At 45.6% G+C, this 21436-nt stretch overlaps 1 protein-coding gene across 7 annotated transcripts in view; it reads right to left on the reverse strand.

Moving 5' to 3' along the window:
• Window positions 1-21436, reverse strand: part of SLC39A11 (solute carrier family 39 member 11) — a 415701-nt gene that overhangs the window by 140603 nt on the left and 253662 nt on the right. For 6 of the 7 annotated variants that reach the window (XM_030534250.1, XM_030534246.1, XM_030534248.1 and 3 more), the window contains 3 exons: window positions 15626-15724; window positions 13632-13790; window positions 10476-12295 (listed from right to left, as the gene is read on the reverse strand). The exons of the other annotated variant lie outside the window; for it this stretch is intronic. In XM_030534250.1, coding sequence (XP_030390110.1) covers window positions 12217-12295; window positions 13632-13790; window positions 15626-15724 — 337 coding nt within the window. In that variant the 3' untranslated portion in view covers window positions 10476-12216. Of the gene's footprint in view, window positions 1-10475; window positions 12296-13631; window positions 13791-15625; window positions 15725-21436 lie in introns of those variants that run through there. 7 annotated transcript variants of the gene reach the window in all.

A 21436-nucleotide genomic window follows, 5' to 3' on the forward strand; every position in this document is an offset into this window, starting at 1 on the left:
GGTCTTCATTTGAAATTGGACTGAAGGTCAGGAGAAGCAGGTTGTGTGTGCACGCATTCTGCCACTCCAGGAGATGCCCCTGACGGTGAAAGCACAGAGGTGCAGCTCACACTTTCCCATGAGTCACCCCATTGTCAGAAGCAAATTGCCAGTAGGCCACCAAATTACCCTCTTGTCCGCAAAGCAGTCCTGGCAGCCCAGCCCGGGCCCAGCTTGGTGCGTGAGAAACAGCTGCTTTCCTTTACATGGTCCCAGCCTGAAATAATCCCCTCGGTGACCTAATCCAGAGATAAACACATTTACAATGCAGAACACCTGAGCTATCAGCACTACTTCAATACATCACTTAGTCATAAACCCAGCATTGCTATTGTCTCGGGGCAGTAATCATGTTTGCAGAGGAGTTTCCCAACAAGCTTGCAGGCTGTATGCCTACCAATTATTAACTCTTGGTACCCCATAAAGCATCAATCACCATCCAAAAGGGAAATGTCTCTTTAGTTCGGCTTCTAAAAATAAACACAGGTTAAACAAATAAATACCAAAGCTTGCACTTCTCTAGCACCTTTCGTTCCGGATGTTCTCAACGGGCTGCACAAATCCTGCAGACTCTCTCTACGCCCATGCATGCACGCATTATATAATACCTATGAATGAGTCACTTTAACCACTGCGGAAATGCAGCCATCTCTGAGAGGAACGTGGGAGCTGTTTAGCAGCACCCAGCAAGATTTAGGGATGGGACACCAAAGAGGGAATTTAGGAAGGGAAAATGTACTGGAAAATACCTGAATTCAGGGAATTTGGTCAGGATGTCAGGGGACAAATTCTGATCATAGTTACACTGATGTAAATGCACTAATTTAATTGCCTTCAGTGGAGTTACTATGGAGCTATATCAGTGTACCAGAGATAACTTGGCCTGGGGCGTGGTACATGTACATTATTAATAGCTTGAGTGCAAACTGTTCCTCTGAATGTTTCCATCAAGTTTAAGGCCAGATGGGACCATTAGATCATCTGGGCTGACCTCCTGTATATCACAGGCCATTAATTTTTACCCAGATACTGCTATATTAAGCCCAAGGACTTCAGTTAGACTAAAGCATTTCAATCCTCAGGAGACCAAAGAGGGAAGAGAATAGGAGAAACCAAACTGCCACCAATGCCCAAGGCCCCTGAAATGACTGTTAATGTTGTCCATATAAGGAAATCTGAACAGCTAACAAGTTTTGTCTGTAAATTTGCTTTCCTTTTCCCACAAACCTCTATACCGATTGTGATGTTGTTAAAATATGTTTCCTTTTACTGGGGAAAAAATACATTAAAGCATCCTAAAATCTAACCACGGCCAACTGTTTCTGCATATGATTATAAAACCAAAAGCAGAGTAATCAGAATGAAAACCAATGGAGAAATCTGCATATCAGATTTAACTAATAAAGTTATAAAAATCTACACTGGATCCATCAACACATACTTATTCATAAAAACTTAAAGATACTGCTGCAATGAAAGTCAATGGGAGTTTTGCCATAAACTTCATCGGAAGCCAGCCCTTAATTTTTGAAAAGAGGAGCACAAATTAGATCTATTTCCACAGTCAGAGGCTGCCAAAACTACCAAAATGTAAGAGAATCCTCACGTTTTCATTCTGTGATTGCACAGTACGTACTGGGAATAAAAGGGAGCAACAACCTGACTTACTACCTGGATTCAGAAAACGCAACGAGTTTTCTTTGTGAAACATTTTTTGAGGAGTGAGTGTTTCAGAGATATAAGTGAAAGGCTGACAAGCCAAAACTAATATCCATGAGGAACTGCAAGGGATTTAGACAGTTGTTTCGTTGAGAATATGAAAAACATGTAAGTCTCCTCTTCATTAATATAGAATGGCAAACCCTAAATGTTATAAAATCATGAATCAGGCCCCCTAAAATCAGGAACTATTAAAAAAAAATCAGGAGTATTTTTTAAAGGTAATAAATGTGGGGAATCTTTTTCTTAGTATCCCAAGGTCACATTTGCAAGCTTTTGTCTGCAACCATCAGTATTAGAAATTTATTTATTTATTTATTTAAATGAAGATTGAGATTCTCAGTATTCATATAACTCCAGGATCTGGGCTTTAAGCCCAACAAAAAACATTGCAAGACTAGCAATAAAATCACAAGAGTTGGCCACACTGTTACTAATAGTGTTTTTACCTGCTTCTAGTTTACTTCTTGCTTATAAAGAGGCTTATTTGTTAGGCAAAGAGGAACGCATAGTTGTTAGGAAATGTTTGCGTACAGTGGTTGTTTCTTGTTAAACAGTCAACATTTATCAACAGTTTCTTTGGGAACTGATCCAACTCACTGATCTTCACTGAATCAATGGAAAGACATCCATTAATTTCAACGGGCTTTGGATCAAGTCCCTGTTGACCTTTCTCGAAGCGCAGAGGAATACTGCAGTGTCTTCAAGATATCAACAGGGAGTAAATGTTGGTCACATGCTGGCTGTTTAAGGGGGACCACTGGAGTGGAAATGGGCAGCCAGAATGCAATATGTGAGATATCAAGAGTAAGGAGTCTTTGACCAAGGAGAAACTGCAAGAATAAAAAAAAAACAAGATGCTTAATCCTTGATTTTTCAGAAAATCTGCCGGTGAGTTGCATGCACAATAACTCACTGGGTACAAAAACTGCTCACACTGAAAAATAATTCTCATTGGCATGAAACGCTGCGACTGCACATCTGACGGTAATTTTATGTTTTGTGGTTTCCTTTTGCTCTCATCACTCAATCCTTAAATGTGTGCCTAACCTGGCTGAAACTGAAATACCCTCTCCCTACCGTGGACATGGCCTACATGCTTACTGAGCTCTCTTATATGCTGTATGCCTCATTACATAATTTGAGTGGTGCAGAGGCCTTGCATTGGCTTTCTGCAAAGAGGCAAATTCCATCCTCTTTTAATACCTAGCTACTCTTGATTGTAATGAGCACTCAGATTTGTGTGCCAGGCTAAAGACAAGAAAGGACAATGAAGTGAGAGGATGATCCAGTGGTTACGGTGCAATCTGGAACTTCGGAGACCCCGGGTCATTTCATGCGCTGCCACAGACTTTTGATAAGTCCCTACGAATCAGATTTTTTAAAAGGTATTTAGTAGGGCTGTCAAGTGATTAAAAAAATGAATCACAATTAATGGCGTTGTTAAACAATAATACAATACTATTGATATAAATATTGTTGTTTTCCGACATTTTCAAATATATTGATTTAAATTACAACATAGAATACAAAGTGTACAGTGCTCACTTTATATTTATTTTTTGTTATAAATATTTGCACTGTGAAAACAAAAGAAATAGTATATTTCAATTCACTTAATACAAGTACTGTAGTGCAATCTCTTTATCACAGAAGTTGAACTTACAAATGTTGAATTATGTACAAAAAATAACTGCATTGGAAAATAAAACCATGTAAAACTTTAGTGCCTCCAAGTCCACTCAGTTCTACTTCTTGTTCAGCCAATCAGTCAGACAAGTTTGTTTACATTTGCAGGAGATAATGCTGGCTGCTTCTTATTTACAATGGCACCTGAATGTGAGAACAAGCATTTGCATGGCACTATTATAACCAGCATTGCAAAATATTACATGCCAGATGCGCTAAAGATTCATATGTCTCTTCATGTTTCAACCACCATTCCAGGGGACATGCATCCATGCTGATGATGGGTTCTGCTCGATAACGATCCAAAGCAGTGCAGACCAACTCCTGTTCATTTTCATCATCTGAGTCAGATGCTACCAGCAGAAGGTTGATTTTCTTTTTAATGGTTCAGGTTCTGTAGTTTCCGCATCAGAATGTTGCTCTTTTAAGACTTCTGAAAGCATGCTCCACATCTCATCCCTTTCAGATTTTGGAAGGCACTTCAGATTCTTAAACCTTAGTTCAAGTGCTGTATCTATTCTTAGAAATCTCACATTGGAACAAATCGTGTCAAACCAATCTGACAGCTTTCTTTGATAGGATAACAAGCCTTGTGGTTAAGGGAGAAGCGGTGGATGTGGTATACCTAGACTTTAGTAAGGCATTTGGTACGGTCTCGCATGATATCCTTATTGATAAACTAGGCAAATACAATTTAGATGGGGCTACTATAAGTTGGGTGCATAACTGGCTGGATAGCCGTACTCAGAGAGTAGTTATTAATGGCTCCCAATCCTGCTGGAAAGGTATAACAAGTGGGGTTCCGCAGGGGTCTGTTTTGGGACCGGCTCTGTTCAATATCTTCATCAATGACTTAGATGTTGGCATAGAAAGTATGCTTATTAAGTTTGCAGACGATACCAAATTGGGAAGGATTGCAACTGCTTTGGAGGACAGGGTCAAAATTCAAAAATGATCTGGACAAATTGGAGAAATGGTCTGAGGTAAACTGGATGAAGTTCAATAAAGACAAATGCAAGGTGCTCCACTTAGGAAGGAACAATCAGTTTCACACATACAGAATGGGAAGAGACTGTCTACGAAGGAGTATGGCAGAAAGAAATCTAGGGGTCATAGTGGACCACAAGCTAAATATGAGTCAACAGTGTGATACTGTTGCAAAAAAAAGCAAACGTGATTCTGGGATGCATTAACAGGTGTGTTGTAAACAAGACACGAGAAGTCATTCTTCCGCTCTACTCTGCACTGGTTAAGCCTCAACTGGAGTATTGTGTCCAGTTCTGGGCACCGCATTTCAAGAAAGATGTGGAGAAATTGGAGAGGGTCCAGAGAAGAGCAACAAGAATGATTAAAGGTCTAGAGAACATAACCTATGAAGGAAGGCTGAAAGAATTGGGTTTGTTTAGTTTGGAAAAGAGAAGACTGAGAAGGGACATGATAGCAGTTTTCAGGTATCTAAAAGGGTGTCATCAGGAGGAGAGAGAAAACTTGTTCACCTTAGCCTCTAACGATAGAACAAGAAGCAATGGGCTTAAACTGCAGCAAGGGAGATTTAGGTTGGACATTAGGAAAAAGTTCCTAACTGTCAGGGTAGTTAAACACTGGAATAAATTGCCTAGGGAGGTTGTGGAATCTCTATCTCTGGAGATATTTAACAGTAGGTTAGATAAATGTCGATCAGGCATGGTCTAAACAGTATTTGGTCCTGCCATGAGGGCAGGGGACTGGACTCAATGACCTCTCGAGGTCCCTTCCAGTCCTAGAGTCTATGAATCTATGAGTCTTTGTGTTTTGTCAAATCTGCGGTGAAAGTGTTCTTAAAACGAACAACATGTGGGGTCATCATCCCAGACTGCTATAACATGAAGTATATGGCAGAATGTGGGTAAAACACAGAGCAGGAGACACAGTTCTCCCCCAAGGAGTTCAGTCACAAATGTAATTAATGCATTACTTTTTTAACGAGTGTTATCAGCATGTAAGCATGTCTCTGGAATGGTGGCCAAAGCATGAAGAGGCATACAAATGTTTAGCAAATCTGGCACATAAATACCTTGTTCCAAAAGTGAAATGTGAACATCTGTTCTCACTTTCTGGTGAAATTGTAAATAAGAAGCGGGCACCATTATCTCCCGTAAATGTAAATAAACTTGTTTGTCTTAGTGATTGGCTGAACAAGAAGTAGGACCGAGTGGACTTGTAGGATCTAAAGTTTTACATAACTGCACTCAAAAACAAAACAGTGCAACAAAAAACCACATTTGTAAGTTGCGCTTTCACGATAAAGCAATTGCACTACAGTATTTGTATGAGGTGAACTGAAAAATACTATTTATTTTATCATTTTTACAGTGCAAATATTTGTAATAAAAATAATATAAAGTGAACATTGTACACTTTTATTCTGTGTTGTAACTGAAACCAATATATTTGAAAATGCATCCAAAATATTTAATAAATTTCAATTGGTTTTTTATTGTTTAACAGTGTAATTAAAACTGTGATTAATTGTTTTGAGTTAATCGCATGCATTAACTGTGATTAATCGACAGCCCTAGTATTTAGGTGACCAAAGATGCGATAGTCACAGAGTAGGATTTTCAAAAGCAAAACCCAGGCTTAGAATTCCCAATGACTTCAATAGGAGTTAGGTACCTAGATGCCTTTGAAAATCTTGAGATGCTTCAGACACCTAAACATCATTATGTATCTGGCCCCTGGTCTCTCTGGGCCTCAGTTTCCCTTGTATAAAAATGGGATAATTGTACTTGCAAGTGTGTTCTGAGGCTAAATGCATTGAAGATTGTGAGCTAGTTGGATGGTACAGTAATGAGCCTAAAATTAATACCTAAGACTGAATAACGTGAGATAATAGAGGCACCGTTCCTGCAAAGATTTTTGCACATGCTTTATTTTATGCCCTATGATTAGTGTCATTGAGCTAATTAAAGTCAAGCACATGCAGAAATCTTTGCAGCATTGAGGTCTAAGTGTGTATCCTATAGTGGCGGGACATTCAACTGTAGCCTTTTTATTAAATGTCAGTTGGCACGGTGCATCTTCTCCAGGCAGAAATATTGTGTAACCCTACAGCATTTGGCCTTATTTGTACTTAACCAGGATACTGAGTGGGTGTAAGTATTTATTAGCCAAGTTCTTTTGGGGTTAGCATGTGTTTGGAGGATGTTCATATGCATGTTGCACAAGACATTACACGTATAGCAAAACTGAGATACTTTGTGCTTTGAATGTATAAAAAACTAAAGCAATAAAGCAAGCTAACCTCATTTCCACCCCATGCACTCTCCAAATGTTCCACCACCAAGACTGGCAAAGATCTTAAGTCTAACTACTCATATGAGCGAAGCTGGCACTTAACAAGGGTCCCATTAAGGTTGACGAGATCCATGTCTATTTTCTGTAAGGAAAACAAGAACATTTCCATTTACTCATTTCAGGGTCTTACAGAATCTTGCAAACCCTTAATTAGCCCTCTCCACACTCTCCGGAGGTAGCTAACTATCATTGCCCCATTTCAGAGATCAGAAAACTGAGACAAAGGCCCAAATTTTCAAAATCCATCCAGTGCAATGTTGCCTCAGTCCGCAGACCCCTGGGCACGAGCAGTCGTGAGCTGGAGCTGGTTCCCACTGGTTCGCGGGAACCGGTTGTTAAACGTAGAAGCCCTTTTAGAACCGGCTGTCCCATGAGGGACAACTGGTTCGAAAAAGGCTTTTAAATTTAACAACAGCCCCAGCAGCTCCCTGCCCTTCCCCTGGCCCCAGCTCACCTCACTCTGCCTCTGCCTCCTCTCCCTCCCAGGCTTCCCGTGAATTGCTGTTCGCATGAGAAGCCTGGGAGAGCTGGGAAGGAAGCAGTGGCTTCCCATAGGTTTGCTGGGGCTAGGGTGTGAGGAGGGCTCCAGGCACCACATGGCTCCGGCCTGGCCCCCTACCCCATCCCCGGGGGGCGCGGCTCCGGCCTGGTCCCGACCTCGGCTGGCCGGGCAGCACAGCTCTGGCCCTGGCCCCGGCCGGGCGCCCCGACTCCAGCCCCGGCCAAGCAGCCCAGCCCAGGCCCCATCTCCAGGCAGCGCGGTAAGGGGGCGGGGAGCATGGAGGTGGCGTTGGCTAGAGAGCAGGGGAGTTGTGGGGATGAATTAGTGTCAAGGAGGTCAGAGGGCAGGAAACAGGGGACTGAATGGGGGCAAGGGTCCTGAGGGGGCAGTCAGGAAGGAGCAGAGGTTGGATGGGGCGACAGGGGGCAGTCAGGGGACAGGGAAGGGGGGTGGATGGGGCAGAGGTCCGGGGGGGCGCTGTCAAGGAATGTGGGGGGATTGGATGGGGCAGGAGTCCTGGGGAGGGCATGACCCCCTCATGGGGTGAGGAGGAGGGAACCGCTTGTTAATATTTTGGCAGCTCATCACTGGACATGAGCACAGTAATCGATCATTAATACTGATAAATAAAGAAACCATGGAGAACATCACTGAGCCACTCGCTCATTCAACCCTGATCAGGCCTTAAATCCAGACAACAAGGGTGCATTTTTAAAATGGAACCAGCAGCTTGTGTCAGTTATTGGGGGCTGGGACCGCCACACCAGGCTCTCAGTCGGTTTGTCTGCTTAGAAAGTGAAGAATCAAAAACAGCATTGTTCAACATCTCTGTACAGCAGCGACTGCCCTGTGCCAGGTGCTTTCCAAACACGCAAGGATCTCCAGTCTGTGCTCCAAAGAGCTCCCCATCTAAAAGGTAGTCACGGAAGTTAGTGTCAGGAATTGGGTCCTGCAGCTGGGCCCGGGATCAGCCAGCTAACCGCAGCTGAAAGCCCTCATTGGCCAGATTGCCTGAGTCCAGCAGTAGCACTTGGCCAGTGGCTGCTCAATGCTTATGCCTGTGGCCGCCTTGCTCCCTAGCCCTGATCCAGTTTGCTCAAACTCTGCTCAGTTTCTGACCCTGGATCTTTGCCCCAGCTCCAATCACTAGGCCAGAATGCCCACCCCACCATCCCTGCCAGTTAGTGGAAGGGGAACAACAGGCGATTATACAAAGGACACCAGACACACAGAGTACATCAAAGAAACTTGGAAACAAAACATTCCCATGGTTCTTTATGTTATCCTGACACCCGAGATCCATGGATTCACCTCAACATCTTGCCAGTCTTACTGGTAGACGGTAAAAAGCTCTCTCAGATACTTGTATGCCCTCTATGATCCTGTGACCCACCCTGGAAATCTTTAACATATTTATCCCCCTCACAGGCTGGGCAGTGCTATTACCCCAGTATACACATGGGGAGCTGAGGTACAGAGAGACTGTCCAAGATCACACAGGAAGTCGGTGGCAAAGGAGGGAACTGAATGCAGCTCCCTCATGACCCCAGCTAGCATTCTAACTACCAGGCCATCCTTCCTCTATATTCTATCTCAGTTCAATATCCTTATGACTGTCACTTTCTTCCTACAGGAACAGCTGTATCCCAGAGTGACAAGCAAAACAACTCCCCACCATCTCGTGCAAGGTGGCAGCATGTTTATATTGTATTTGCTTAGAACACGGTGTTTTCATTGACAGCTATTGTTCCCAGGCATAATTTCAGATCTGGACTTCAGCCAGACGTTCAATCACAACAAGACAGACGTATATAATTTCCCTTCACCTCTGGGGCACAAACAGAAAAGAAAGACTTTCATGTTATTTTCTACAATACCCTTCCACCCCTATTTCTACAGGTCGAATGTTCATAATGATCTTGGCTGGCTACATCTAATGCAGGATTAAAAGCATTATGCAATGTCGTCTCCCAGCCATCTGAGGGCAAGGTTTTCTCTAAATAAATAACGGGTGGGGGGGGGGGAGTTGTACCAAGTCACACCATACGCCAAACTCAAATCAGAACACGCTGCTTACAAAAACGCCACTGCAAAATCCTGACCTGGGGACACTCCAAACAATACCCACCAACCCAAAGGCGTCTACCCTTTACATCCAGGCTCCTGGTTTAAAATGAAAAGCCACAGTCCTGACAGACTTTGAACAATGTTGGCAGTCCAACCAGTTGTCTATCAGCTTGATTTTCAAAGATGCTGAGCACCAGCCACTCCCATTGACCTCATGGGTTAAGGATCAGGGCTTATCTCTGTAAAGACTACATGGTTTTATGGACAGGGTACAGAACTGACATAAGCAGCCTTTGTTCTCTCTCTCTCTCTCTCTCTCTCTCTCTCTCTCTCTGTGGGGCCTTGGGAAAGTCACCTCTGTGCTGAAGCTGATCTGTCTGTTCCACAGGGATATTGGTACTTCCCCCTACCTTTGGTCAAAGCCCTCTGAGGTGACCACACGGAAGTAGCAATTCTCATGGGTCACGCTTTCAGCTTCTTTGCTGCTCTGAGGTCCACAGGACAGGTTAAGAACGGACATCGATGGCAGGAACTTCCCCACACGTGTGCCTCAATCTTCTTTTGGTGGGATCAATTCCAGGGTCTAGAACAGAGAGCACCTTCTGTTCCCACTCCATCCTTGGCCTCTGCCAAAACTGCCAATTGATACTCCCTGGGATGGCGGACTTTGTTGTATGGATACCAAAGATGACATCCTGGTTCCACTGAAGTCCATGGCAAAAAACTCACTTTCACCCCAATTGGGGCCAGGATTTCACTCCTACTCTCTAGGACACTTCCTATTATTTCTCCAAAGCCTCAGGAGCTGACAAGTGTCAGATGCAGGACTTGATGGATCAGTGATCTGATCTGGCATGGCAAATCCAACGAAGAGTGAACTCCCTGCAGTATGAATCTAAATATTGATGCCAGATGATAGGACTTCTCTTTGAAGAGGTTACTCTTTGGTGATGGTGGGAGGGGGGAAGAAGGTGTTTTGTTGCAGCATCAAGTGCATTATTTTTGGACTATCTCAGAATAAAGACCTCAGGCAAACCTAATCGAATTAAGAGGAAGGAATGTAATAAAATGCAGGGAGAAGAAGAAAATGGAAGGATCAACTGCAGCAAAATAAGTCAGCAAAGACTCTGAATTTCCCATTTATTGAAACTAATCACAGTAAAAAGGTCAGGTCCATTGGCAACCAGCATTTTTATATTATTCAGAATAACATACAAATAAATACAGACAAAATCCAGCCAACAAGCTGAACCGAACCACAATTCCATGGTTTTAACTTAGTTCATTAGTGCCTAGTCCTCTTGGCTGCATTCCTACAGCCTCTCTAGGAGGATCTACTTATCGTTTACTGGGAGACTGTCTCTGGTGTACATGGCCTATGACTCTCATGAGTGAATCTCTGTGGCATACATATTACAAACGTAAGCCTGGAGGGCGTGAGCTGCCTAGATATCAGCCAGGCAATCCAACTATTTACTGTGCCTGCCCAAGTGTCTAATCAAACCCCATTTTGATGGGGGAGCACAGCCTGACTAGAAAGTGAACCGGGATGCGTGATCTCCGTCATTATCTTGACTTCTGCTTTTCATTATTCAGCTTAATGTGAAAAAGTCAAATTCCATCATGCTCGCTGTGTGAGTGCGTGTCCAACTACGAGGAGCAGGGCTTGCTCCTGATCTGTTAAAACAAGAGATTTGGCATGTTTGGGAACCATTGTTAGCCAAACACACACTTGGAAAGTGGGAGAAAAAACGCCAAGGTCGTGCATTGCTGAGAGTCCGTGCTGGGCAATGAATTAATCGGATGAGTGCTAGGGAAAATGAGAGATGTCATGAGGACCAGATTTATCCTTCAAAAGCTAACGTGGACTCCTTCACTGGGGGACCACGCTAACAGGCCAACTTCTGGAAAGAGCATAACTCAATACTTCATGGAGATTTTCACTTGGATTTAAAACAGCAATCATAACACAGCAATTTATGAAACAAAACCATAGGCCCAAGCGGATAATGAACCCTGCTATACAACAGAGTCACATAGCACCTTACAAACAAATCTATATAACCAGTTTGCATCCTAAAAGATTGCACATTAGAAAACAGATGTCTTCTTTCAATTTTTTGAAGAGGCAAAGAATTGCCCATTTGACTATACTGGAGTAAGGCCCCATTAAAAAGACATATCCTGCACGGAAAACTGGTATCTTCTCAGCTTCTATATCTTGACATGATTTGCACAAGGCTTCTTTTTTTGTTGGTTCATATTATTTGTATCCATCAAAATAGCTGATGCCACTGAAAAATTCTCAAGCTTCAGCAGTATGTATTAGACACACCTATTTGTGAAGGTTCCCATCTTAGTGCTGGCACTTCCATACTTCCAAGAGAGAGTTCAGAAGTTCAGACACTACACAAACTTACCCATCAATTGTTCTTCTATTTAATCAGGAGACTCTTTAGACATTTGATTGTGACTCTCTTACTGCATACAGAACAAGTATGGTCAAAACCAAAAGAGTTTTGACCATTATGGAAATGCCCAAAAATCAGAGGAAAAGTAAACCACAAACGGCAGCCTGGCTGATATATGTCCTATCGATGACCCAGTAGAGAAGAGAAAGAACTTGGTGGCAAAGGAAACCCAGGACCTGCAAGGAGCCACCAATTTTTGTGCTTTTAAAACAATCAACGTTATGTTACAGCAAAATATATATATATATATATAAAATCATAGATAATCAACACCAAACCTAATCAATATATATATTAAAAAAAAATCTTAGAAGAAGAAAAGTTTCCAGTTCCAACTGCTGCCATGCAAATTGCTCGGATGTCATCTCCCGTTGGTCAACAGTAAATCCGCCCTTATCCAAGTCCAACATCCAGGGACATCATCACCACAAACCCTAAGATGGAGGTCCAGGAAGCCAGCTTCCCATTGCCACTGCAAGGAGGAAAGGAGAGGGAGTGAGTGTCATGTTTCAGAATGTCCTTTCAGGCTGACAGCACTTCTCACCTATGAAATGAAGGGAATCTTCCAAAATCATCTTTATTCCCCCATTTCTTTGAAGGCCTTACATCATGCTGACCCTTCCCTCCAGTCAAAATAAGACTCACCCAAGCTGTTCCTTTGGGAGATTGAGTCAAGGGTGCTTCCCTTTCATTCTTCAGCCCCTGAGAGCTCTCGCACCCTGGCAACTAAGCTTAAGCTCACTTTGCCATTGAATCACTTCTGAGAGACAGGCTGAGCCATCTTGGGGATTCAGACATGCAATTCCATTCAAATGAATGGGGGACATGTCTGACTCTCCTAGGTGGCTTTGAGAATCTTAACCACAGATCTCAAATGCAATTTTCTCCTCTGAAGTCTCACTGAGGCAATAAATGGAGTCAGGGAGGGACAGACTCATTCTTTCCTCCATTATTTGCACCTACTTCCTAAGATAAAGGTGGGGAGCTGACACCCCTTATTGCTAGTAGCTTGACAGCTATAATCACTGCTATGGATTGGTTAAGCATTGTGCACCTCCCTCTGTATTTACTTGTTACCATGTCTCTCCTATCCCCACCCTATTTGTTTCTCTCACCCGCCTGTTGTCTTTTAGACTGTAAACTCTTCAGGGCCAGGACAGTCCTTCCTAGTATTTTCATACAGCACTTAGAACCATGGGGTCCAACCAGGTTTGGGCACAGCGTTATTACGATATAACAGTTCAGTGATAACACTTTCAAGCCACATGCATTGAGGGACAGCTCCGAAAGAGCCACTCCTGCTACATCTCACACCGGTTCAGTGACTTGCCAACCTGATAATTCCTTCAGCAAAGCAAATGCATTAAAAAAAAAATAACTTTTCCAAGAACATTCACAGTCTGAAACGACAACAACAGTAAAAGTCTGCCCATCTGGAGCAAAAATAAGGAGAACGGTCAACCTCCTTACAGTTCATTATGGCTCTGCATCCTGTTGCTTGTTGGAAATGGGCTTTCACACTGACGTGCCACATGATATAAGCCAGGGAGTGGGTGGAACCAGTTTTTAAGAACATGTCTCTGAGGTGTGACCATGGTTGGCAAATGGCTGAAATGCTATTAACAGTGCTAGCTTGTAAAGTGGCGTGTGCCCTCTCCTCGTGGATGAGACCCCAAAGAGTTCCTTTGCACTACAACATTCCCTTTCACGGGACGAGGAAGGAAAGAGAATTTAGTCACAAGCAAAGGCCAGCCAGTGAACATGGCTTCAGGGTGTTGGCAGCTAGGGTGCAGAGCAATTTCCCTCACCTGGTTTGTGCTTCTGGGATGATGTCATCCATGACCACATAGACCATAGCACCGGCAGCAAAGCCCAAAGCATAGGGGAGGAGAGGTTCTGCTAGCACCATTGCAAAGGCACCAAAGACACCAGCTAAAGGCTCCACCATGCCACTTAGCTGTCCGTACCTGTAAGAGAACCAAGATCAAAAGCCCTGAAGGGACACAGGAAATCCTTCCTTTACCCCTTTTCATACCCAACATAGTGCAGGTGTTTGTTGGACCCCGAGGGCCCAATCAGCCCACTCAGGACATGGATACATCCTATTAAATAGAGGTACAAAGTCTGTAAATGCAGAATGTACCTGGCAGGCTCTGATTAGCATTAGGCTGCCCTGCTTTTGAGGGTGCAGAGCAGAGGCAAACCTGCTTTCCCACCCCCGAACCTGTGTGAAGAAAAAGAGATGTTTACCAGCCCTTGCAAAACAAATGAGAGCATCTGAGCCCTTCCTGAGCAAACACAGCAGAAGACAGGTCCCCTTCTTTAATTTGGAAGGTGACGAAAGGCTGCAGACAGACTTGGGAACACCTGGCTCTATGCAGGCAAACAATCCTCTAGTTTTTCCCCCAATGGGCCTCTCCTCCACCCCACCAGTTTATGGCTACCCTCCACACAGAGGGCCCTGTGAATCAGCTAAGCACTGGTCCACTGTTGGAGTGGGGATCCCTTCAGAACACGTCCATTTTCTCTCCTTAAGTCCTATCTGTGCTACAAGGTTTTGCTGACCGTGTAGCAAGTCGGTGGCATGGCTCTAAACACAGTATGATGACTAATGTTCTGTCCTTAGCCGTGGATGCTAACCACGTGTTGCCTTTGCTGGTAGCCTACACTGTCCTCCTATAATTGATCCAACACCCTGGTTTCTTTGCAGCCCACAGACCTCCTAACCTTGCCAGTCGTATTCCTTCCTCCCAGCTCTCTGTTTGGTCAGACATCCCAAAATATACTATCCCCGTGCCACTCATGCTGCTTTGTGCTGATGTCTTTCAGGTGCTGTCCTCTGTCGTGACACTACTGGGACAGCTGCCTAGAATTTCCCAGAATGCACTGAGATGAACACAATTGGGCAGCAGGACAGGTGTGGCTACATGCACCTATGTGGGCAACATATGGGAGCAGTGTGAAAAAACGTGTTTGGCACAAGCCAATCAGATAAGAGCATCAAAAACTGGTTAGAGAAAACACGGTTGTATTTTTAGCATTCCCAGGCCTTAAAGCGGGCGAGAAACGATTGTCCTGCCGGGCCAAACAGTGAAGGGAAGGTAACGTTAAGGTCAGAAGTTAAATTTCTGTAAATGTGTTGAAGCAACAAGGGAAGTCAGAGTTGTGGCACAGGCTCTGCTTGGTGGACCAATTTGTATCCTTCTCTGAATGCTCTTAGAAATGTGATGCAGGAGAGCAGGCACCAGGGGGTTGGCCCACGGGAGAGGCGACTCTGCAGGCAGGAGAAACACGATTTAAGCATAACGCTCTCTTTTGTTCATCTATTTATCTTCATCTAGCCCACGGATTCCACCCCATCACAAGACACGGGCAATCACAGTTCAAATCTTGCCCATTCTACCGCGGCGGTGTGGCCACATGAGACAGAACAGACGAGCCATTGTTTTTCTTCTACGAAGTTGGAACGAATGCGAGCTGCACCTGTAGCTTGCCCCACAACGTCTGATCACTGCAAAAACATCAGCTGCTGAACGTAGTAACGTGGGACTGGTGAGATCCTGTCTCCTTCACTGTTCTCATAGCTGTCACCCAGTACATAAAGGCTGGAGAAAGCTTCAAAATGGAACAGCTTTTCCCCAAACACAGCCAAGCCCCTGATGAGTCCTGAACTGGAGCTAGTAACAGGGCACTGCATAGAAAGCAGAGCATTATTGGCAACCATGCAGAAACAGCAGCTGGGAGATGGCTTGACGGACACGTTTCAAAGCTTGAAGAACGTTTTAGGAGGAGCACAACTTACCAAAATGCTCTCCACGTTGAAAATCCGGCTCCACGCAAAGGAAGGCTGACAGCAAGGCCTTCTGGGAAATTCTGAATTCCAATCCCAATTGCTAAATTCCTACCGAAATAAAAGCAAACATGTTATATATCATTCCTCTGGGAGGAGAAGGGCCGGGCTGGATAGGCCTTACAAAAAAAGTTATTAAGTATGTCTCTTTAGTGTAAGCGCTTCCAGCCCTTGGGGACTAATCGAATCATGTTAACACAAGGCACTTCTAGAGCGAGTTTTATCTTCAAAGTGCTCCGTGTCCACCTGTCAACCCCCAGAAGCAATGGAGAATGAGATGAAAAGATCTGCCCAAGGACACAACCAGACAGTCAAAACCCAAGACTTTCGAACTCCCAGCCTTGTCCTCCGAACCCTTGATCAGACCTGGCCGTTGAACAGGGAGACGCCCAAGTTGTTCATGAGTGACCCACTGGCTAATTAAGGAATGGCAAAGATGTGGGCGGGGGGTGGGGGGCGCTGAAGGGAGTCCCTGGGGGAGATGTGGAGCCACAAGGATTTGGTTTACGTTGTGGGAAGTTAACCAGAGAGGAGAAAGAAAGGTGAGGTGCAAAGGAGCCCCATGCAGTACAAATATCCTCTCCCTGACTGCTTCACTTTGCAAGCCAGGCTCCACTGAGAGCTGCCTATTCAGACAACTGGCCTTCCAATACACAAAGTGTTCCGGGAGCTCGGACAGCCAAGGTAGAACAGCCCTGGGATCCAGGGACCATCCCAGTTACCACCAAGATGGATTCCCCACTCCTCCCAGCTGGTGCCATACAAGGAGGAATGAAAGGACACACTGGGCTACACCTACGGGTGTGAACAGGGATCCCCATAAGTCTTCAGAGGCAGCCCTGTTTGCCAGCTCTCTGAAAGGGGCCAGTTTCCTCCTCTCTGAGATGCCTCTGCCGTGATGGGAGGTTGGTCAAACAAGCTAGGGTCTCGGCCTACCTCAGATAATGCCGAGGTTAATCCCCTCATTTACTGTTCATCTGCCCCATTGTCTGCAGGATTGCACAGTCACTCTATTGTTTGCTTTTATCTCCTCCTGTACTAGCTGTAGGGTCGTGTGTTTTTAACCTCCAGGCTTAAAAAATATATAGAACTTTTAAAGAAACTCTGATCACATTCAGAGCCTGGGATCACCCAGAGGGGAGAAGCATGCAGCACTAGAAAGGCTGCAGCATCCACCCCAAAACGAGAATTTGGCCACTGATGCTCTAGTATCCCAGATGCATGATCCTGCAGCTGAGATGTTAAATAATGGCCAAGGCACAGACCGGTCTAACGCCTGCAGGCGGTCAGATGAAACAGAACTGGCATCTGAGTCTGCAACTCACCATGCAGGTTTCAGGAGTCACGTGTTAGTAGCTGTGGTTCCAGACCTTCAGCTGCCTCAGGGCTGCTGCTTTCACCCCTATCCCGGCCCCCGGTTCCACTCCTTGCAGATCAAGGGGCAGCCCCACTACACTTCAGCCATGGGAGCAGGTGCCCAAAGCGCAGCACTGGGGAACCAACACTGAGAGACAGGCACAGACAGGTCGATGAGTTACTTTCTGGTACCCACTCCGTCCTGGGTGGCTGCAGAAGTGAACACTCCCAGCTTCCGCGCTGCTCCAGCGTCTAGTCATCAGCAGGAAAGCATCCTGTGCAGCCCCAGTGGCTGGCTCCTAACGACTGAGCTAGTGAGGAAAGTGATTGTGATTTTGCTTGTTGGCCTCTGATTTCATGACAGTGCTAACCACAGCCCTTCCTCTGCAAAGAGGCAGGATTTTGAAGCTCGCAAGCAGGCTGGCTTGCGTGGGGAGAAGCTGTCCTGATGGCTAGGCATTGAGGAACGGATCCCACCATGCCAGGCCTAGACAAGCACAAACTCCTTCCTAGGCCACCCTCAGCAGCTACCAGCTAGCATGGCAATGAGAACAGCAGGTGCCTCATTTGGAGCAGAGGGCACAGGGATGGGGGGTGGGTGGGAGGCAGGCTGGGAATGGGGACGAGCACACTCGGTAATAAAGTCATTTAAAAAAATCAGCCTATGTGGAACCCAGCTTTGACAAGTAGGGAAAAAAAACAGCATTATAAGGAGGGTGATTAGCATTACAGGGGAAGAGGAGGCAAACTCTCAGGACTCCATTAATGTACATGGTCCCATTTGTGTCTTCTTGGACTTTTACCACTGTAGGAAACAGGAAAGCAAGGGCAGAGTTGGGCGGGGAGGGGTTCTCCTCTCTTGAGGTTATTGTAGACTCACTGTAGGTTTCAACGGCTGAGACTCAGGTCTGCTGACGGCAGAACAGAACTGATCCAGTACCAGAGACCAGTCCCACGTGCGGTGCCAAGCCAAGCTGGGGTGTGTTGGGGTGGTGGGGATAGGAGGCATCCTGCATGTTATCACATCTGTCAAGCCAACCGAAAACACCCTCCTCCTAGGGAATGAACGCAGTGGCCCTGACAGCACAGCTGGAAGGGTGGTGCTGAGCCCATCTTCAACAGAAATGGCTCCAGGCAAAGCTCACGGACAGTAGCTATAAAGGATTTGGGGGCAGGAGAGGGGGGAATTAGCTGCTTCTAGACCTGCGGAGAATTTACCTCACGGTTTTAATCAACCAACCAGAATAAAGAGTCACTGATAGCACACACTTCGCCTTCCTCCCGCATCTCCCACTGCAGTGTCTCAAAACACTTCGCGACACTCAGCATCCCCAGCCCTGTGCAATAAGGATGTATTGAGGATACAGGTACACAGAGAAGTGACTCACCCAGGATCTCTCCGCTAGTCAGACTCCCAGATTGCTATGCTACATTTATTTTTTATGTTAAGTACTTCTGGAGCTCACGTTATCACAATATCTGAGCCACCACATTATTTAACGTGCTCATCCTCAACATCCCTGTGAGGGACGGCAGGGCTATCATCCCTATTTTCTAGAGAGCGACGGAGGCAGAGAGGCAAAGTGACTTGCCCTAGATCTCAGAGGATATCTCTGGCAAATCTGGATCTGAGCCCAGCGCTCTCCAGTCCCAGGCCGGCACCCTAACCACTGGATCACCCTGCCTTTCCACTAAACCGGCAAATGACACCTCTGCCACTTCTGACAGCCGTCGGCCATGTCAACAGCACCTTGTATGCAAAGAGAGGCTCCTATACAGTGCAACGGGCCCGTGTGTTGAACATTTCCAGGCAAGTGAAGGGCCATGGCGGCCTCTCTTTTAGGGGGAGGGTAAAGTTGAAAGACAGCCAGTTCATTCACTCCTAAAACTGCACACAAGATGGTGGGTTTTGACAGAGGATGGAGAGTCAGGACTCCTGGGTTCAATTCCTGGCTTTGACACTTTGAGTTAACCTCGCACTGCCTCAGTTTCCCCTCTCTGTAAAGCGGGTCAAATGACACTCACCTCACTACCTCACAAGGTTTGTTAGCATGGAATTCCAAGCACCTCAGATCAAATGAGGGACATGTATGCAGAGAGCAAAGATTCCTCACTATGGTGTGAGCTGAGATGTAAACTGTACACATGCAAGTCGTGGGGGATGGCTGGGAGGCAGGGTTTACCACAGTGTTAGCCTGCTGATAGTGGCGATGGGTGGAATACGTTCTCCGTTGGAATCTGATCCTAAGAGATTCTGAGCATCTGAGCACAGCTCTCCCAAACCTCCCACACATGAGGCAGCTGAGAGACAGAGGAATCAGCGGACTTCCTCAAGACCTCTTAGTAATACTAGCAGAGGTGAGAGCGCAGCCGCTCTCACCTCCAGTACTCCTAGCGGACACATGGGCTTTGTAATTTAGTTAAGGATTATGGGTAAGGTTTGCACAACTGCCTACGTGACTTTGGAGCCTGTGACCCACTTTACAAAGTGACTTTGTGCCTGTGTCCTATGACTTTCAGGGAGACACCAAGTGCTTTTAGTGCACAATAGCAGGAAGCACGTGGCCAGTTTGTGCCAGCAGGTTAGTGCACTGCAGATTTATGCCCTGGCTTGCTGCACACTAGCTGGTCATGTAAACAAATCCCTAGTGCCGATGTCACTTTTGAAAATCTTGCCCTACATCTTATGCATAAAGGGAAATGGGAGCTCAGAAACCAGGGAGACGGGCAAGGCATAAAAACCTAATCGAACCCACTTGCACTTTTTCAAGGAAGAGCCAACCAACACCCTCAACACAAGCAGGTGCGCCTATGACCTCAGATCCCTTTGCAAACATTTAAGGATCCCAGCCTGCTTGAGAAATGTCTTGTCCTCCCAAGCAAGCAGGGGATTTCCATCCTTGACTTAGGGCAGGTGAGGTGCTAGAAATACCCTGTGTTTTAAGAGTACCAGAGTTAGTTGTGCAGGCATCTAAGAATGGAAGGTTGCCACGTCGCAGCAAATTGTGAGCCAGGAATTAGTCTTAGATGCTCCAGGTAGATATGCTGAGTAGGTCGTTCTTCCCAAAGTCATCCACCACGGTGCCAGAACCTCTTCATTAGACTCAGAAATCTGGGAGGGCTCATTCAGAGAAAACCCTTGTCCATCATCCTAGGCACCCTCACAGATGCAGGAAATAATAATTGGTTGAGTCTCACCACTCCCCCCAAATTCCCCATGATAGCCTCATGTTCCCATTGGTCCATCCAATAGCCTGCAAGGAATCAAAAACCCGTCTCCCGCTGCCACAGCAGCAATCCTGTCTGAACATAGCAACATTGCAATGTAGCCACTGGTGTGATGTCACAACACAAAGATCGCCAGGTCACAACAACGTCACAAGGGCAGAACGTTGCTTTCTCTGCAGATAAACTTATGTGGCTACTTCACGTGGCTTTCTGCATGTTCCTCCATGGATTTGTCATTGGTGCAGCATAAGGATCTTCTGAAAAATAACTAAAAATGGAAATCAGATTTCCACATTTAAAGAGGGAGGATGGATTTTTTTAAGCACTGTTAATACAGTAGCTATGGTTTGGTGCCCAGTCACTTTTGCATCCCAGTTTTAAAACCATTGACAGCTCAGAGAGCAGCCCCTTTAGATGCCCCCCAACCAGGAACTGTCAAGGGACAATAAATAAAAATATACCTATTTGTAAACAAACCCCAGAGGTCCTGTAAAGTAACAAATAAACCTGTCAGGCATGTCCAGGAGGCGGGAAGGAGAATCAGCCAGGATGGAGCCTTGGTCTGCATTAAGAATCTGAGAGTTTCAGGATAGCTTCAGATGCATGCTGCCTCCCCTGCCCCGCTGGTTACATAAAAATCTTGGCATGGCTGTGCCGAGACGGCTGTTACAAAACCGTGGGCTCACGTGTACCATTATTCACCTACTGGATCCCAATTTGACAAGTCTGGGAACACTATTTTCATCCCTTTGCAACCTCTTTCATGTGAGGTTTCCACCAACTACCCATAAAAAGGAAACAAAAGCTTCACTTGTTTCCCCCACACACGCATTTGACAATTGGGTTTGATGCTCACAAACATGAGGAACTAAGTACCCTGGAGGGCATAGTCTGGGAAAAGGCTGTGCAAGCTTTTCTCCTTCTGCAGCTCTGCCAAGAAGCCTCAATGCTGCCCTACAGTAACCCTCCTCCACCCACTCTCTAGCATCACACCCTCTCACCTGCAATGCTGCTTCCTAAGCCAGCCCTGGGACCTCATTCAGCTCTGCAATGCAGCTCAGTCCTAATCTGCAGCACCTTCTGCTGAGCCAGTCTAGAACCCTGGCACCTTTATGTTTCTACCAAAGTGCCTCAGGTTTCATCTCAACCAGAGCTCGTGTATTTCAATACTGCTTCCTT

Source organism: Gopherus evgoodei, chromosome 15, assembly GCF_007399415.2.
Source record: "Gopherus evgoodei ecotype Sinaloan lineage chromosome 15, rGopEvg1_v1.p, whole genome shotgun sequence".
NCBI lineage: Eukaryota > Metazoa > Chordata > Testudines > Testudinidae > Gopherus > Gopherus evgoodei.